At 45.3% G+C, this 19,445-nt stretch overlaps 1 protein-coding gene across 1 annotated transcript in view; it reads left to right on the top strand.

The window, feature by feature from the left end:
- The window catches only part of SMO (smoothened, frizzled class receptor), a 65,720-nt gene that overhangs the window by 36,485 nt on the left and 9,790 nt on the right, over positions 1-19,445 (top strand). Inside the window, exons 6-9 of the mRNA XM_069765416.1 lie at positions 3,804-3,927; positions 9,304-9,396; positions 16,314-16,422; positions 16,542-16,727. Of these exons, the coding sequence (XP_069621517.1) occupies positions 3,804-3,927; positions 9,304-9,396; positions 16,314-16,422; positions 16,542-16,727 (512 nt within the window). The remainder of the gene's footprint in view (positions 1-3,803; positions 3,928-9,303; positions 9,397-16,313; positions 16,423-16,541; positions 16,728-19,445) is intronic.

Here is a 19,445-nt window from a genome sequence, read left to right as displayed (position 1 = left end):
TCGGGGTCAGCCACATTATCTTTCCTTCATCAGATGCGTTGGGGACATGATTTTGTGACACTTTCTGCTATACGGGTATAACAGGTTCTTCTGCTCATGTTAGTCCTACCTTCCTCACAGAATGGCTTCTGGTGGAGGAACGTATGACCAGACCTGTGTGTCAGTCTCTTTCAATAGGAAAACAGTTTTCTCATGTGAAGATTTCAGTTGGACAAGACTGATGGACAGGTCTGGTCACATGGGAACAGCGGCACCGACATCGCTAGACCAGGGGCACCGACATTGCTAGAACAGTGGCACCGACATCGCTAGAACAGCGACACCGACATTGCTAGAACAGCGGCACCGACATTGCTAGAACAGTGGCACCAACATGGCTAGAACAGCGGCACCGACATCACTAGAACAGCGGCACCGACATCGCTAGAACAGCGGCACCGACATTGCTAGAACAGTGGCACCGACATTGCTAGAACAGCGGCACCGACATTGCTAGAACAGTGGCACCAACATGGCTAGAACAGCGGCACCGACATTGCTAGAACAGCGGCACCGACATCACTAGAACAGCGGCACCGACATCGCTAGACCAGGGGCACCGACATTGCTAGAACAGTGGCACCGACATTGCTAGAACAGTGGAACCGACATCGCTAGAACAGCGGCACCGACATCACTAGAACAGCGACACCGACATCGCTAGAACAGCGGCACCGACATCACTAGAACAGCGACACCGACATCGCTAGAACAGCGGCACCGACATCACTAGAACAGCGGCACCGACATCACTAGAACAGCGGTACCGACATCACTAGAACAGCGGTACCGACATCACTAGAACAGCGGTACCGACATCACTAGAACAGCGGCACCGACATCACTAGAACAGCGGTACCGACATCACTAGAACAGCGGTACCGACATCACTAGAACAGCGGTACCGACATCACTAGAACAGCGGTACCGACATCACTAGAACAGCGGCACCGACATCACTAGAACAGCGGTACCGACATCACTAGAACAGCGGTACCGACATCACTAGAACAGCGGCACCGACATCACTAGAACAGCGGTACCGACATCACTAGAACAGCGGTACCGACATCACTAGAACAGCGGCACCGACATCACTAGAACAGCGGTACCGACATCACTAGAACAGCGGTACCGACATCACTAGAACAGCGGTACCGACATCACTAGAACAGCGGTACCGACATCACTAGAACAGCGGCACCGACATCACTAGAACAGCGGCACCGACATCACTAGAACAGCGGCACCGACATCACTAGAACTGTGCCGCTGCAGGAGGTAAGTATCAGCTTTTCCCTTATGCAATAAACCCCGCTGGCAGTTTCTCAAGCTTCTCCTAGCAAATCATGATGAAACAGACAGTACCCAGTAACTATGATGGCATCAGTGTACTGTCTAAGATTTTCACCAACCAAGAAGCTTGAACCTGATTTTTTTTGTTCCGTGACTTGGATCAATATTGGACAGGTTTTCGTATCCATTTTTTCTTTTGTGGACACAAAAAAAAGTGCAAATTGAAATATAAGAATGAAAAATAAATACATTCCCAAACGTCTGTTATCAATTAAATTGTAAAAAAATAAAAAAATCCTTGGATGACACCCAGAAAGAAGGCATCTGTGTGTTGTCGATTTCTTCACTCATTGACTTTAATGGGCAAGTTTAATCGGTGACTTGGATCAAAAACAAACATGTCTCTGTTTTTGCTGATGCTCAGTCTCCAAAACAAAATACAGACATGTGAACAGCCCCATAGACTATGAAAGGTGCATGTTCTATCCCTAAATGCCATGTATAAAACACGGATGTCTGAATGGGGCCTGACGTGGATTAAGTATACTCCAGTGGTCAGTGCAGGTTTCCAGTATGTTGGGGTACAGTCGGGGAAATGTTGCGTTCTAGTGGCTATGGTGCTTTGGGTTTTACTATTTTGGTGATCACTAATGCATTTCACAAAGTGTGAGATGACAATTTAAGGGAAATGCAAATTTTACAAGCATAAAAAATGTAGAGCAAACAAATAATACAAATTAATCAAATTATACTTTTCTCCGACATAAGACTGACGCAAAATGCTTTATTCTTTTATAAGGACAACTCCATCCATTTTTGGTGCACTAGCTTTCGCAAGTCTCAAAGTGTATTCTCCACAGTGACCACAAGATGGCATTGTAGAACCATAATCAAACAGTTTCTCAACAGGACCGTACACAAAATCTACTGCATGTTTCAATATGTCCCATATAAGCGCCTCATAGATGTTTTTTTCCATCATGCTATGCTCTAACATATGTTCTATTATGGTGTCATATTTTTCTGCTTACTACATTGTCACATATATGGAGTCATGAGTTGTCAGTACTTTTTTCTGTTTTAAAGGAAATCTGTAAGTTAGATCAACCTTCCTAAGCCTTCTAAATGTGCATGTGGGTCATAGGAAGCTGAATAAAATGATACCTTGATAGCTGCGAACCAAGGTCTAGAAAAATGCACATTTTTCTTAATATGTAAATGAGCCATTAAGATCTATGGGTCGGACACTGATCTGCATGAAATTCTACCTCCAGAGATTATCTTAAATGAAAGGGGGAGTTACCAGAGTGAGATAAATAGATCAGGAGAGCAGTCATTACATGTCTCACACTGGTAACGCTCCTTTTTATTTAAAAGAAACTTTGTGTTATTTTATTGTAGCAGCTCACTTAGGAAAATAAGTAATGCACTAAAAGCTGTAACTGTCCCTCCTGGTTCCTGTACAGATTAGGGATCCTGACCCTGCAGTCCCTAGTGGTTCCTGTGTGAGCTGAGATAGCCCTAACCACAGACTAGACAATGGCAGCTCGGACCTAAACTACCTGAAAGGTCATTGAGCGGTTCACTTTCCTCCTAGAGAACCAGAGGGCAGAGCAGAGTGCAAATTACCTACAGAAAGAAAAATGTGCTGAAATAGAAAGAAATCCAAGAGTGAGTAAAACAAACCATGAAACACAAAATAAAGGCTTAAGTACACACTGTTAGAGAATATGCTGCCTACTTCCTAAAAAGGAACAGAAGATTGGTTCTGGCTAAAGAACATAAACAGCAGACAGATAAACCCATTAACTGACTGGCTTAAACTACAGCAGTATGGCTGGACACTGAAATTAGACTATCGCCAGCAGGAAATACCAGCAAGGGGAAAGTATATAAAGCTGCACCCGAAAGGCGATAGGGTGTCAAATGAGTAAATGAAAAACACCGTTTACCCTCAAAGACTTAAGTAAGGATAACCGAAACTAAACACCTAGAGAAAAGGTGTAACTGCTGTGGCTCGACGGACAGGGAATCCAATCGCAAAGCACAGTCTCAAAGGTTTGAACCCAGATGCATGACACTCTGGAGGCAGATTCTCAGGGAGATCTATGTCCTACCCATATATCTTAACATTTCATTTACATAGATTTCATGGAAATAAAACGTTGGATCGCAGATATCGAAGTATCATTTTATTCAACTTCCTAAGACCTACATGCTCATATAGATGGCTTAGGAGAGTTGCTCCTACTGTCAAATTCCTTTAACCCCATTCTGACATCGGGCTTACATTTACGCCGATGTCGTACTCCCTCCATTTGATGTGGGCTCCAGCGGTGAGCCCACATCTTTCTGGGGACATGTCAGCTGTTTTGTATATCTTTGTATACTATAGTAATAAAATGCTAGAATTAAGTAAAAAATATCTGATGAAGACTCTTGGGATATTTGTGCTTGTGCCTTAACAGGTGGATGGTGACTCTGTGAGCGGTATTTGCTTTGTGGGATACAAAAACTATAGATATAGAGCTGGCTTTGTTTTGGCTCCAATTGGGATTGTCTTAATTGTCGGAGGTTACTTCCTTATCAGAGGTGAGAATACATGAAACAGAAAACATGAAGCTGCGAGAAAGCAATAATATGAACAATGAATAAGCAATAAGAAAAAATAAGGAAACTAGTAGCAATATTGGTCGTTCGTATTTAATGACTTGAGGACTTATATTTTCTGCTGATTTTAGATGGAAATTGTGTATTGTGTGTGTGTGTGTGTGTGTATATATATATATATAAATATATATATATATATAAATGTCCAAAAATGAGGCAGCACTCCATAGCAAATGTCAAAAAACGTGCAGGGTTTAATATACCCACATATTGTGGCGACGTTTCAGCTCGCAATGAGCTTTTCTCAAGCTTGAGAAAAGCTCATTGCGAGCTGAAACGTCGCCACAATATGTGGGTATATTAAACCCTGCACGTTTTTTGACATTTGCTATGGAGTGCTGCCTCATTTTTGGACATTTATAAATGTGGATGATCGCTGGACGGATCGTCTTGGGGCTTTGCACCTGAAGTTAAGTATTTCTGTGCTGTTCCTTTTCTTTTTTGGTATATATATATATATATATATATATATATATATATATATATATATATATATATATATATATACAGAATGTAATGTATAAATATATATATATATATATATATATATATATATATATATAGACCGTATATACTTGAGTATAAGCCGACCCGTGTATAAGCCGACCCCCCTAATTTTGCCACAAAAAACTGGGAAAACTTATTGACTCGAGTATAAGCCTAGGGTGGAAATGCAGCATTTACCGGTGAATTTCAAAAATAAAAATAGATCATTATTGCCCCATAGCTGTGCCATATAGTGCTCTGCACCGTTCATATTTCCCCATAGCTGTGCCATATAGTGCTCTGCACCGTTCATATTGCCCCATATCTGCCCCATATAGTGCTCTGCACTGTTCATATTGCCCCATATCTGCTCCATATAGTGCTCTGCACTGTTCATATTGCCCCATATCTGCCCCATATAGTGCTCTGCACTGTTCATATTGCCCCATATCTGCCCCATATAGTGCTCTGCACTGTTCATATTGCCCCATATCTGCTCCATATAGTGCTCTGCACTGTTCATATTGCCCCATATCTGCCCCATATAGTGCTCTGCACCGTTCATATTGCCCCATATCTGCCCCATATAGTGCTCTGCACTGTTCATATTGCCCCATATCTGCTCCATATAGTGCTCTGCACTGTTCATATTGCCCCATATCTGCCCCATATAGTGCTCTGCACTGTTCATATTGCCCCATATCTGCCCCATATAGTGCTCTGCACCGTTCATATTGCCCCATATCTGCCCCATATATGCTCTGCACTGTTCATATTGCCCCATATCTGCCCCATATAGTGCTCTGCACTGTTCATATTTCCCCATATCTGCCCCATATAGTGCTCTGCACTGTTCATATTGCTCCATATCTGCCACATATAGTGCTCTGCACCGTTCATACTGCCCCATAGATGCTCGGTATAAATCTGTGCCGCCGCTGCTGCTGCTGCTGCAATAAAAAAAAAAAGCCATACTCACCTTTCTTGATTGCAGCTCCCAGCGTCCGGTCCCGGCGTCTCCCCGCTCTGACTGATCAGGCAGAGGGCGCCGCGCACACTATATGCGTCATCGCGCCCTCTGACCTGAACAGTCAGAGCGCAGATAGACCCCGGGAAGATGGAGCGGCGCCCGGCGGCTGGAACGCGGACAGGTGAATATTACATACTTACCTGGTCCCGACGTCCGGCTCCCCCTGCTGTCCCAAGGTCTTCTGTGCCGCAGCCTCTTCCTCTATCAGCGGTCACCGGCACCGCTGATTAGAGAAATGAATAGACCCCTATGGGAGGTGGAGCCGCTTATTCATTTCTCTAATGAGCGGTCCCACGTGACCGCTGAAGAGGGGAAGAAGCTGCAGCACAGAAGACCGTGGGAGGGCAGGGGGAGCGTCAGGATCGCTGGGACTAGGTAAGTATACCACAGCGCCCTCTCCCCCGCCGACCCCACCGCTACCGTGACTCGAGTATAAGCCGAGAGGGGCACTTTCAGCCCAAAAATTTGGGCTGAAAATCTCGGCTTATACTCGAGTATATACGGTATATGTAGGTATATACAGTGGGTACGGAAAGTATTCAGACCCCTTTACATTTTTCACTCTTTGTTTCATTGCAGCCACTTGGTAAATTAAAAAAGGTGCATTTTTTTTGTCATCAATGTACACTCTGCACCCCAATGTGATATTTCAGTTTTTCTTTTGCAATAAATTTGCAAAAATTTCTACATTCCTGGGTTTTTTTCAGTGAAGATGGGGTGCAGTGTGTACATTAATGAGGAAAAAAATGAACTTTTTTGAATTTACCAAATGGCTGCAATGAAACAAAGATTGAAAAATTTAAAGAGGTGTGAATACTTTCATATATACACATACTTACAGAGAGATATCTATATTTATATATAAAATATTTTATGTATACTTTTATATACTTATATACAGTGGAAAGTAAAGGTTTGGGCACCCTTGGTGAAAAGTTACTGTGAACAGTTAAGCAAGTTGAGGATGAAATCATCTCTAAAAGGCCTAAAGTTAAAGATGACACATATCCTTTGTATTTTAGGCAAAATCTATAATATAACGTTAGGAGCGTCACTCTGTCTCGAAGCCTTTATATTCTGCGCAAGCGCGACGCTCCTAGCGTTAGATTATAGACACAGTGTCCGTATTCAAGAAAAAATGGCGCCGGCAAGCGCAGACTGTGCTGGCGCCAAAATCTGTGTCACAATCCCGCCCATATCACTTCGTTTCCACCCCCATAGTGTCCCCATGCTCCCTGATTCCGGCCCATAAATGTCCCCCTGCTCCCGGAACCAGGGGGCGTGGGGACATGGTGGACACGATCCCGCCTTCATGACGTTGCAGCAGATCATGCCACAGCAATTACTTACGCCCCCTGATTCCGGCGCATGAATGTCCCCCTGCTCCCGGAAACGGCGCCTGTGCAGTCCGCGCTTTCCGGCGCCATTTTCTTGAATACATACTACAGTGTGTCTTCCAGAAAATGGCGCCGGAAAGCGCGTACTGCGCATGCGCCGATTTCGGGAGCAGGGGGACATTTATGAGCCGGAATCAGGCGGCGTGGGGACACTGTGGACACGATCCCTCCCTCATGACGTTGTGTCAGTTCATGCCACAGCAATTACTTAGGCCCCCTGATTCCAGGGCATGAATGTCCCCCTGCTCCCGGTATCGGCGCCTGCGCAGTCCGCGCTTTCTGGCGCCATTTTCTTGGATACTGCAGTGTGTCTTCAAGAAAATGGCGCTGGAAAACGCGGACTGCGCAGGCGTCGATTCAGGGAGCAGGGAAACATTTATGGGCTGGAATCAGGGGCCGTGGGGACACGGTGGACACGATCCCGTCCTCATGACGTTACTTACATCCATCTGAAGAGACACTGCTGCGCAGACTGCGCAGGCGCCAATTACTGCGTCACAATCCCGCCCTCTCATGATGTCGTGGCATTTCCTCCCACATTAATGATTTCGTTACAGATATCAGGAGCATGTGTAAGAATATCTACACTATACAATACGTCAGCAAAGTTACCAAGTAACTTTCTAAAGAATATAAAACACGCGTCTGTGGAGCAAGGCAGCCACTTTTGACTCAGTACCGCCACAGTGTCTGTTGCCATCACTGATTAAAACGGGGGCGCAGGATGGGAGCAGCACATGACAGGATGGGGACTATATACCAATATAAATGCTCGCCACCCAGGTGTAGAACGGGTTCAATAGCCAGTATATATATATATATATATATATATATATATATATATATATTTCACGTTTTACATTTTAAAAATAATAAATAAGAAAAATGGGCCAATGCAGAAGTTTGGGCACCCTGCATGGCTAGTACTTGGTAGCACCCCATATCAAGTATCACAATTTCTAAACACTTTATGTAGCCAGCCAAGAGTCTTTAAATTCTCGTTTGACAGATTTTCATCAATTCTTCCTTGGAAAATTCTTCCAGTTCTGTGAGATTCCTGGGTCGTCTTCCATGCACTGCTATTTAGAGGGCTAGTCACAGATTTTCAATGATGTTTAGATCAGGGAACTGCGAGAGCCATTGTAAAATCTTAAAATTGTGCCTTTTGTGGTAGTCTATTGTGGATTTTGACGTGTGTTTAGGATCAAAATCCATTTGTAGAAGCCATCCTATTTTCAACTTCAGGTTTTTTTAACAGATGTTGTTATGTTTGCATCCTAGAATTTGTTGAAATTTCATTGAATCCATTCTTCCCTCTACACATGACATGTTCACCATGCCATTGGCTGTGACACAACCCCAAAGCTTGATTGATCCACCCCCCATACTTAATGGTTGACTTATCTGTGCCCTTTTTTCTCCACACATACCTTTGATAATTGTGGCCAAAGAGTTCTATTTTAAACTCATCGGTCCACAGGACTTGTTTCCAAAATGCATCAGGCTTGTTTAGATGTTATTTTGCACACTTCTGATGCTGAATTTTATGACGAGGACGCAGGAGAGGTTTTCTTCTAATGACTCTTCCATGAAGGCCATATTTGTGCAGGTGTCTCTGAACAGTAGAACAATGTACCACAACTACACAGTCTGCTAAATCTTTCTGAAGGTTTTTTACAGTCAAGCGGGGGTTCTGATTTGCTTCTCTAGCAATCCTACGAGCAGCTCACTGAAATTTTGCTTGCTCCGGACCTCATCTTGACCTCCACTGTTCCTGTTAAATGCCTTTTCTTAATTACATTTCTAACTGAGGAAAGGGCAATTTGAAAATGCTTTGCTCTCTTCTTATAGCCTTCTCCCCCTTTGTGGACCTTCACTATTTTCAGAGTGCTAGGCAGCTGCATAGAAGAACCCATGGCTGCTGGTTTTTGGCACAAGGTTAGAGGACGCTGGGTTTTTTATAAAGCTGGGAAATTTGCATCACCTGGCCTGGATGATAGTGAACAAGCCATAACCCTAACAGGCTAATCAAGGTCTGAAATCCTGGTCAAAGTTATCTGAGCACACACATCTCCAAGGGTGCCCAAACTTTTGCATCGTCCCGTTTTCCTTTTTGCAATTTTTAAAATGTAAAAGTGACTATACAGTACTGTATATATAATTTTATTTTCCCCCCTAAAATACATAGGAAATGTGTCATCTTTAACTTTAGGCCTTTTAGAGATAATTTCATCTTCAACTTGCTAAACTGTTCACAATAGTAGTAATTTTGACCAGGGGGTGCCCAAACTTTTACATTCCACTGTATGATATGTTATATAGACTGTAGAGATATACGTGTGATAATGGAGATTTTCTGTTTACTGGACATCCATTCTCTTATAGGTGTGATGACACTGTTTTCCATTAAGAGTAATCACCCTGGACTACTTAGTGAGAAAGCTGCCAGTAAAATCAATGAAACCATGTTGCGGCTAGGTAATGCTTTTCCTTTTAAATTCAATTAATATAAGGTCTGTTACAGTAAATGTTCATGTAGAAATGTGGTGTTGTGCAGAGAGTATGTGTTATGAGCACCCCATTTCTCTTGCTGCAGAATAAAAGGAACCTGTCTGCAAAAAAGGTATGTACTTGTAGCCACAGTGGTAATCAGTAGGTAAATACAACTTAAAGAGGACCTGATAGTGCCTTGTGCTGACGTGAGAAAGTTGAGTGGAGTTTATACCCAATGAACTCTGTTCATCTCACTGAAGTCAGCGCGAGCGTGAGAACGTTCCCACGGCTTTGGTTGCCAACACCACACCCATGCATACCTAGTAACTGTGATCTGGAGGTCCCTGACATATAGATGATGTATGATGCTATAAGTACAAGCACAGGAATGTTATCAAGGTTCCCCAGTTAATTCTTTACAAGGATTTTTTATACACAGTTGAAACTAGAAGCTTACATCTACTATATAATTGTCTAAGGGTCACTTCCATCTGTCTGTCTGTCCTTCTGTCACGGTTATTCATTCGCTGATTGGTCTAGGCAGCTGCCTGTCATGGCTGCCTGGACCAATCAGCGACGGGGACAGTCCGGAAAAAAATGGCCGCCCCCTACTCCCCGCAGTCAGTGCCTGTCGCCCGCATACTCCCCTCAGGTCACCACTAACACAGGGTTAATGCCGGTGGTAACGGACCGCGTTATGCCGTGGGTAACGCACTCCGTTACCGCCGCTATTAACCCTGTGTGTCCCCAACTTTTTACTATTGACGCTGCCTATGCGGCATCAATAGTAAAAAATGTCATGTTAAAAATAACAAAAAAAAAAATAAACCTGCTATACTCACCCTCTGTAGTCCGCTGAGCCGCTCCCGCCGGCCGCCATCTTCCGCTGCAGTTTCCGGTGGCAAAGATGGTAAGGCAGAAGGACCTGCCATGACATCACGGTCATGTGACCGCGACGTCATCACAGGCCCTGCGCGACAAGGACCTGCCATGACGTCACGGTCATGTGACCGCGACGTCATCACAGGTCCTGCGCCCATACCAACGCTGGGACCGGAAGCTGCCATGGACTACAAGGGGCCTTCGGAAAGGTGAGTATATGTTTATTTTTTATTTTTTCACCTGTGACAAACCTGGCTGGGCAATATACTACGTGACTGGCCAATATACTACGTAGCTGGGCAATATACTACGTAGCTGGGCAATATACTACGTGACTGGCCAATATACTACGTGGCTCTGTGCTGTATACTACGTCGCTGTGCGATATACTACGTCACTGGGCAATATACTACGTAATGGGCCAATATACTACGTAACTGGCCAATATACTACGTAGCTGCGCAATATACTATGTCACTGGGCAATATACTACGTCACTGGGCAATATACTACGTGTCTGGGCAATATACTACGTGGCTGCGCAATATACTACGTCACTGGGCAATATACTACGTGGCTGGACAATATACTACGTCACTGGGCAATATACTACGTGGCTGGGCAATAGACTACGTGGCTGGGCAATATACTACGTGGCTGGGCAATATACTACGTGGCTGGGCAATATACTACGTGGCTGTGCAATATACTACTTGGGCTGTGCAATATACTACGTGGCTGTGCAATATACTACGTGGCTGGGCAATATACTACGTGGCTGGGCAATGTACTACGTGGCTGGGCAATGTACTACGTAGCTGGGCAATATACTACGTGGCTGGGCAATATACTACGTGGGCTGTGCAATATACTACATGGGCTGTGCAATATACTACGTGGACATGCATATTCTAGAATACCCGATGCGTTAGAATCGGGCCACCATCTAGTACACTATATAAAAAGACAAATATGTGTGTTTTTCTCAATATCTGACCTGAAATCAGAATAAACCTTTCCCGTTTTAGATGAATTAGGATTACCATAACTATTAATATTTGGCAAATGCCGGAATAATGAGAGAGAGAGAATGTTTTAAGGCATTTTTATTACTTACTGCAAAGTCCAAAGTTTACATACACTAAGATTACTATAATTCTATGTGTCCACAAGGATAATTACGGTAATCGTTAGACACTTCGAATAATAAATATCAACAAAATGTCTGTTGTGGTACCATCGCCACCAGCCTAGAAGTGATTCCAACAAAATAAATTGATTTAAAAATCCAATATTTATTAATAATTAAAATAACGAAAGCAATTAAAGTAGACAGGGCCAAAAACCTCCATGAAGAAGGAGAGTTACAGATCAATATCAAAATGCAGCAGAATAGGGTATGCAGGACAATAACAAACATAATAAAAGCAAAAATATACTGCTGTGCTGATTGAAACAATTGTCCAAGAACATAATACTAGAATATAGTGATAATAAAGATAATAAACAAACTGACCAACAAATTACTGGAGAATCAACGTAATAAAAGTTATGTTAATGTATATACTAGTGATGAGTGAGTATACTCGTTGCTCGGGTTTTCCCTGAATACGCTCGGGTGTCCTCCGAGTATTTCTTCGTGTTCAGAGATTAAGTTTTCATCGTGGCAGCTGAATGATTTACAGCTACTAGACAGCTTGATTACATATGAGGACTCCCTAGGCACCAGGCAACCCCCACATGTACTCAGGCTGGCTTCTAGCTGTAAATCATTCAGCTGCCCGATGAAAACTTAATCTCCGAACACTAACAAATACTCGGAGGTCACCCGAGCGTGCTCGGGGAAAACACAAGCAACGAGTACACTCGCTCATCACTATTATATATATCCATGTGGTGTTTATCGGCATAAAGTCCAGTACATAAAGAAGATATTAAATAATCATAAGTATTATAGTGAAGTGATAAGTTTGTGGAAAAATACTCATATAAAATATCAGTCAGCATAATTGCAATGATATACCCCTATACTGCTCCATAAGTACAAACAAACAATCCAGAATATAATGCCAGCTATAGCCAAGGAATACACTATCTATCTGCCTGTAAATAACCAAGAGTGCCATTAAGGCTAAGCCTATTATAGGCTGTTTATTACCTTAGTTTGGCAGGTAAGATGATATTGCAGCCAATGGTGGTGGTCACGGACGTTAGTCACAAGACTGTCCTCTCCCTCACTGACCGATGGGCACCGTTTCGCTGCTCGCTTCTTCCGGGGGAGTGTGAACTAAGATTACTATGCCTTTAAACAATTCTGAACTGCCCATAGGATGTTGTCATGTGTTTTGGGCAACATCTGAGTTAATTAGAGGCACACCTGTGGATGTATTTTAATGTAGCATCATGGCAAGATGAAGATGAGAATTGTGGACTTGCACAAGTCTGGCTCATCATTGGGTACAATTTCAAGATACCTGAAGGTGCCTCGTTCATCTGTACAAACAATTATACGCTAGTACAAACAAGATGGGAATGTCCAGCCATCATACTGCTCAAAAAGAAGACGGCTTCTGTGTCCCAGAGATGACCGTGCTTTGGTCTGACATGTGCATATCAACCCAAGGACAAAAGCAAAAGACCTTGTGAAGATGATGGTGGAAGCTGGTAAGATTGCGTAAATATCCATAGTGAAACGAGTATTGTGTCAATATGGGCTGAAAGGCCACTCTGCCAGGAAGAAGCCATTACTCCAAAAGAAACATAAAAAAGCCAGAATAATGTTTGCAAATGCACACAAGAACAAAGACCTTAATTTTTGGAGACATGTCCTGTGGTGTGAACTTAAAATGAAACGTTTTGGCATAATGACCATCATTACGTTCGGAGGAATAAAGGAGAAGCTTGGAAGCCTAAGAACATCATGTTATGGGGGTTGCTTTGCTACAGGAGGGACTGGTCCACTTCACAAAATAGATGGCATCATGAGAAAAGAAGATTATGTGACAATACTGAAGCAACATCTCAAGACATCAGCCAGGAAGTTTGTAATGCTCGCGCCCTGACTGGGTGATGCGAGCAATGATTGTGGCCCCACTGTGCCACGAACCAGACTACCCTAGAGGGGCGTGACTAAGCAACTACCTTGGTGTTCACTGGAGCCTCTAGTGGTGAGGTCAGGCTTGTGCGACAAGTAGTTGCCAGGTACCACTCCAGGGCGGTGTCTGACTGTAGCAGCTGATGACACTGAGGGACGAAACACTAGTGACAGGTGCGAGCAAGTACGGACGAGCACGCCTGGTGCTCCGGCGGGCACAGCTGGCACTCAAGCAGGCAGGCGGGCACAGCTGGCAGGCAGGCAGACGGGCACGGCTGGCACTCTGGCAAGCAGACGGGCACGGCTGGCACTCTGGCAGGCAGACGGGCACAGCTGGCAAGAATCAGGACCGTAATGGGTAGGGCAGGAACACAGGCAGGTACACAAGCAGGTAGGAACCTGTTCAGACTAGAGGGATAAAGGAACACAGGGTGCGGGATGGGAGTGAAGCAAAGCCACAGAATGCGATGAGTAGAGCAGAACCGCAGGATGTTTCGAGCTGAGCAGAGTAAAGCCGCAGGATGCAGCGAGCAGAGCAGAACAGAGCCGCAGGTTGCTGCGAGCAGTGTAGAGCACAGCCACAAGTTGCGGTGAGCAGAGCCGCAGGTTGCAGGACAGGAGCAGAGCAGAGCCGCAGGATGTGGCGAGCAGCGCAGAGCCGCAGGATGCGGTGAGCAGAGCAGAGCAGAACTACAGGTTGCGGCGAGCAGGGCAGAAAAGAGCCGCAGGATGTGGTGAGCACAGCAGAAGGAGTGGACACAAGGATACACACAGCTGAGTGGGGAAGGCAACAAACAAAGTTACAAACGGTTACAGGTATAGGACGAAGTTCAGACAAGGACAGGCACGAGAACAAGTTCAGTCTGTATTCTGCTACTGAGTTGCCAGGTCCTGTCCTGTTTTCCGCCTCCCTGGGGGCTGCATATCCAGGCCCGTTTCTGTGCACTTTGTGTCCTGTTTTCTGCCTCTCTGGGGGCTGCATACCCAGGCCCATTTCTGTGCTCTTCTTGTCTAGTTTCTGCCACCCTGGGGGCTGTATACCCAGACCTGAACCCTTTGTCCTGAACTTGTTCCCGTGCCTGTCCTTGTCTGAACTTCGTCCTATACCTGTAACCGTTTGTAACCTTGTTTGTTGCCTTCCCTACTCAGCTGTGTGTATCCTTGTGTCCACTCCTTCTGCTCTGCTCACCGCATCCTGTGGCTCTGTTCTAGTCTGCTCGCCGCATCCTGCAGCTCTGCTTTGCTCGCTGCAACCTGCAACTCTGCTCTGATCGCTGCATCCTGCGGCTCTGCTCTGCTCAGCTCGCACATCCTGCGGTTCTGCTCTGCTTACCGCAACCTGCGGCTCTGCTCTACTCACCGTATTCTGCGGCTCTGCTCTGCTCCCGTCCCGCCTCCTGCGGCTCTGCCCGGCTCTCCACATCCTGCGGCTTTGCTTCGCTCCCACCCCGCACCCTGTGTCCCTTATCCCTCTAGGCTGAACTGATTCCTATAGTCCCTGTCCTTCCAGTCTGTACTGGTTCCTACCTGCTTGTGTACCTTCCTGTGTTCCTGCCCTACTTGCTACGGTCCCGATTCTTGCAGCCGTGCTCACCTGCCTACCAAAGTGCCAGCTGTGCCCACCTGCCCGCCAGAGTGCCAGCCGTGCCCGCCAGAGTGTCAGCCGTGCCCACCAGAGTGCCAGCTGTGCTCGCCTGCCTGACAGAGTGTCAGCCGTGCCCACCAGAGTACCAGTTGTGCTCGTCCCTACTTGCTCGCACCTGTCACTAGTGTTTCGTCCCTCAGTGGGATCCGCTGCTACAGCCAGACACCGCCCTGGAGGGGTATCTGGCAGCTACCTGCCGCACAAGCTTGACCTCACCACTAGAGGCTCCAGTGAACACCTAAGTAGCTGCTTAGTCATGCCCTCCAGGGTAGTCTGGTTCGTTGCACAATGGGTCCACAATCCTCAGGCCTCTCCCTATGGGTGGAGATGCCATAAGTACCTGATGCCTCTTGGCAATTGGCTGGGGACACCTTAGGAAGGTGCACACTGCCTCTATTAGAATCAGGGAGTGTCGGGGCCGCCGCCCTAAGCATATAGCCAGGAAGTATGCAGCAGGCAAGGACATGAGGCCCACAGCAAGGAGCCGGCAGAGGACAGAACTCACAGCATGGCCCGGAGTGGTGAGCAAGATGGGAGATGGGAAGCCATGCAGTGATGCCGGCAGGGATGTTACAAAAGTTAAAGTTTGAGCGGAAATTGGTCTTCCAAATGGACAATGACCCGAAGAATACTGCCAAAATGGTAACAAAGTGGCTTAAAAATAACAAAGTCAATGTTTTGGAGTGACCATCATAAAGCCCTGATCTCAATCCAATTGAAAATTTATGGGAAAAGCTGAAAATTCAGGTGCTAGCAAGGCAACCTACAAGCCTGGATCAGTTACACCAGTTTTGCTAGGAGGAATGGGTCCAAATTCCGACCAACTATTGTACGAAGGTTGTGGAAGGATATCCCAAACTTTTGACTCAAGTCATTCAGTTTAATGACAATGATACCAAATGTGAAATGTATGTAACCTTTTGACTTTGCAGTAAGTAATAAAAATTCCTTAAAACATTCTCTCTCTCATTATTCTGGCATTTGGCAAATATTAATAATTATGGTATTCCTATTTGACCTAAAACAGGAAAGGTTTATTCTGATTTCATGTCAGATATTGAGAAAAACTTGCATATGTGTCTTTTTATACAGTGTATGTAAACTTCTAGTTTCAACTGTATATAGAAGATCATGTAGTTCATAGATACCAATCTGAGCAGGAGCTGATAATGTCATGCGTGGGAATGCTATTTAGCAGCTCCCGATAATTGTGGTGGAATGACTGGATATATCTCTGCACTGTCCCATGCCTAATGCACTTCCTTATCTCTTTTAATATAGGAATATTTGGATTTCTGGCATTTGGTTTTGTGCTCATTACATTTAGCTGTCATTTCTATGACTTTTTCAATCAAGCTGAGTGGGAACGGAGCTTCCGTGAATATGTCCTGTAAGTACCGAAATTGGCGAGTTAATTCATAATATATTTGGGATTTTGCCACTTTATAGGTGACATCATATGACATCCATTAACGAAACTTTTCATATGCTTATATGTATATTTTTCAGATGTGAAGCCAATGTGACTATTGCTGCTCAGACCAACAAGCCAATTCCAGAGTGTGAAATAAAGAACAGGCCCAGCCTCCTTGTAGAGAAGATTAACCTCTTCGCCATGTTTGGAACTGGCATATCTATGAGTACATGGGTGTGGACCAAAGCCACAATAATTATTTGGAAGAGAGCCTGGTGCAGGTGAGATTAGAAGTTTACTGAAACACGTTCAGATGTCAATTTCTCATATTTTCAAAATGATGTAAATGTAAGATTGGACACATGGGCTCTGAAACAGGTTTTAAAGCACCACTCCAGCAGGATTTTTTCTTATTTCAGTGCTGGAGTGGTGCCACTAATGTAAGTTCTCTTACCGTAGTAATATACTCAACAGCCCCCTGTCTTCAGTTCTTCCCGACTTCACTCCAGTCCCGATCCACCATCTTGTGACAACTTCTGATGGGAAGTCAGAGGTAATGGTCACAAGCTCTCAATGTAAGTCTATGACAGCCTTGTTCTGGATTCATTCTAGGTTTCATAGACTTACATTGAGTTGTGAGTTCCAGATCGCCCAGCAAACACTGGAGTGATCCAGCAGGTCACAACCAGCTGTAGACTGACCGGAACTGTAAAGGTATGTGCACATGTTGCGGATTTTGCTGCGGATATGCAGCAGTTTTGACGCTGCGGATTCGCAACTGTTTTCCCTGAGTTTACAGTACCATGTAAACCTATGGAAAACAAAATCCGAAGTGCAAATGCTGCTGAAAAAAACGCATGGAAACGTAGCGTTGTTTATTCCCCAGCATCTCAATTCTTTGTGCAAATTCCGCAGCGGTTTACACCTGCTCCATAATAGGAATCCGCAGGTGTAAAACCTGCGGATTTCTCAAAACAGGTGCGGAAAAATCCACAGAGATTCCATCTATGTGTGCACATACCCTAAGGCGGCCAGGGTGGTAGTCATGGCAACTGGCATTACGGTTCCCACACCCTGACGCCTCACAGATAAAATAACAAGTCCTCTCTGTGGTGTGTGTGACAAAACTTACGGTCACTGCCAGATTCTCAGGTCCCGTCACTCCGACTGAGAAGATTTGTGACTCTGAGATATTTTATTCAAACAACATAACTTTACTAGGCAACAGAATTTTCAACTCTTAGGCAGCACTTTTCACGCAGAGTTTGACATCCTGCGCTGTCCCTGTCGTCCTGACAGACCCCATTTTGTTTTATCAGTAGCTTCTCCTACCCGGCAATCTCAGCCTTGTGGACAATCCGTGTCCCTCCTTTTCCTTCCTGTCACCAGCTCTTTATGAGCCCCTCGTCCGGCTCCAATGGGAAGAGGTGCCAGGAACGTTTTCACTGTGGCTCCTGCCCTGGTCTTACACCCTGGATCCTGCTTAGGGATGATCCTTCTAACTGGTGCCCGTCAACACCGTCCTCAGCTTGGGGTCCCTTACTGATAAGTCAACTTTATCCCCACAGCCTCAATCCTGTCACTGTGCACCCGTCCTACCCATGGGCAAGCCTCCAGGGCTTATAACAGAACCAGGAAGTATCCTGACTAAAAAGTACTCTGCTCTGTGCTGCCCCTCCCATCAGGTTAACCCATGTGTTGCCTGTGTCCTTCTCTATTCTACACTATACTCTATCACTTATGTGCCCCCCTCTATTCTAACCCTTATAGTTACATATTTTCTAAGGTCCTATTCTAACCCTAATCCTATGCACAGCATATGACAGACACATTATATAAATATTACATTACATGACAGTTACAAAACATCACAGTGTATAAAGATTAATAAACCATGAGATGCCGCATGTAACCGTGCGAACAGTGTCCTGAAGAGAGGAGGCACGTGAGGTTCCCCGCCACCTCCTTACAGAGCGACTATGACAACAGAAGAAGACAGCTGGTAAGTATGAGGCGTAAGGCCGCAGTAGCACCATACGCAGTGAAGAGGCAGTGACCCAAAAAGTTCCAACACAAAAGTCTCTTTAATGTGTTTCTCTTCACAACATTAAAGGGAACCTGTCACCCCGTTTTTTCAGTAGGAGATAAAAATACCGTTAAATAGGGCCTGAGCTGTGCTTTACAATAGGGTATTTTTTGTCCCCTGATTCCCTACCTATGCTGCCGAAATACCTTACAAAAGTGGCCTTTTTCGCCTGTCAATCAGGCTGGTCAGGTCAGATGGGCGTGGTCACAGCGCTGTTTCTTCCCCCACATCTTGCTTATGTTCCCGTTGGTGGCGTAGTGCTTTTCACATGCGCAAGTGCCGAATGCCGAGTGTTCGAATCTCGGCTTCAGGAAAATGGCCGCCGCGATGTCCATCTGCGCACGCGCGGCATCCCGTGGCCATTTTCCTGAAGCCCCGGGAAGCAGGAGACTCCATCTGCGCACGCGCGGCCTCAGGAAGATAGCCGCGCCCACCGAGAAACCGCTGAATAGCGGCGAGCGCGCTCTTTTTCTACAGCTGCGCAGTGCATTCGGCACTTGCGCATGCGAGAAGCACTACGCCACCAACGGGAACATAAGCAAGATGTGGGGGAAGAAACAGCGCTGTGACCACGCCCAATCTGACCTGACCAGCCTGATTGACAGGCGAAAAAGGCCACTTTTGTAAGGTATTTCGGCAGCATAGATAGGGAATCAGGGGACAAAAAATACCCATTGTAAAGCACAGCTCAGGCCCTATTTAACGGTATTTTTATCTCCTACTGAAAAAACGGGGTGACAGGTTCCCTTTAAAGGTCCAATTCACAGTGTTCACTTCACACCAGTCCATTAGAATACATAGTACACGGCTTTAGATTGCAGTCCCTAAACAGGCCAGACTTCCCTTTGTCCAGTTTCCCTGGGCGACCGCACGCCGGGACCAAGTCTCTTACACGTACAGCTTTACAAGTTGC

This window comes from Ranitomeya imitator, chromosome 4 (genome assembly GCF_032444005.1).
Source record: "Ranitomeya imitator isolate aRanImi1 chromosome 4, aRanImi1.pri, whole genome shotgun sequence".
Lineage (NCBI taxonomy): Eukaryota > Metazoa > Chordata > Amphibia > Anura > Dendrobatidae > Ranitomeya > Ranitomeya imitator.
The sequence above is the reverse complement of the archived record's forward strand: the minus strand, read 5'-3'. Positions and strand labels throughout refer to the sequence as shown.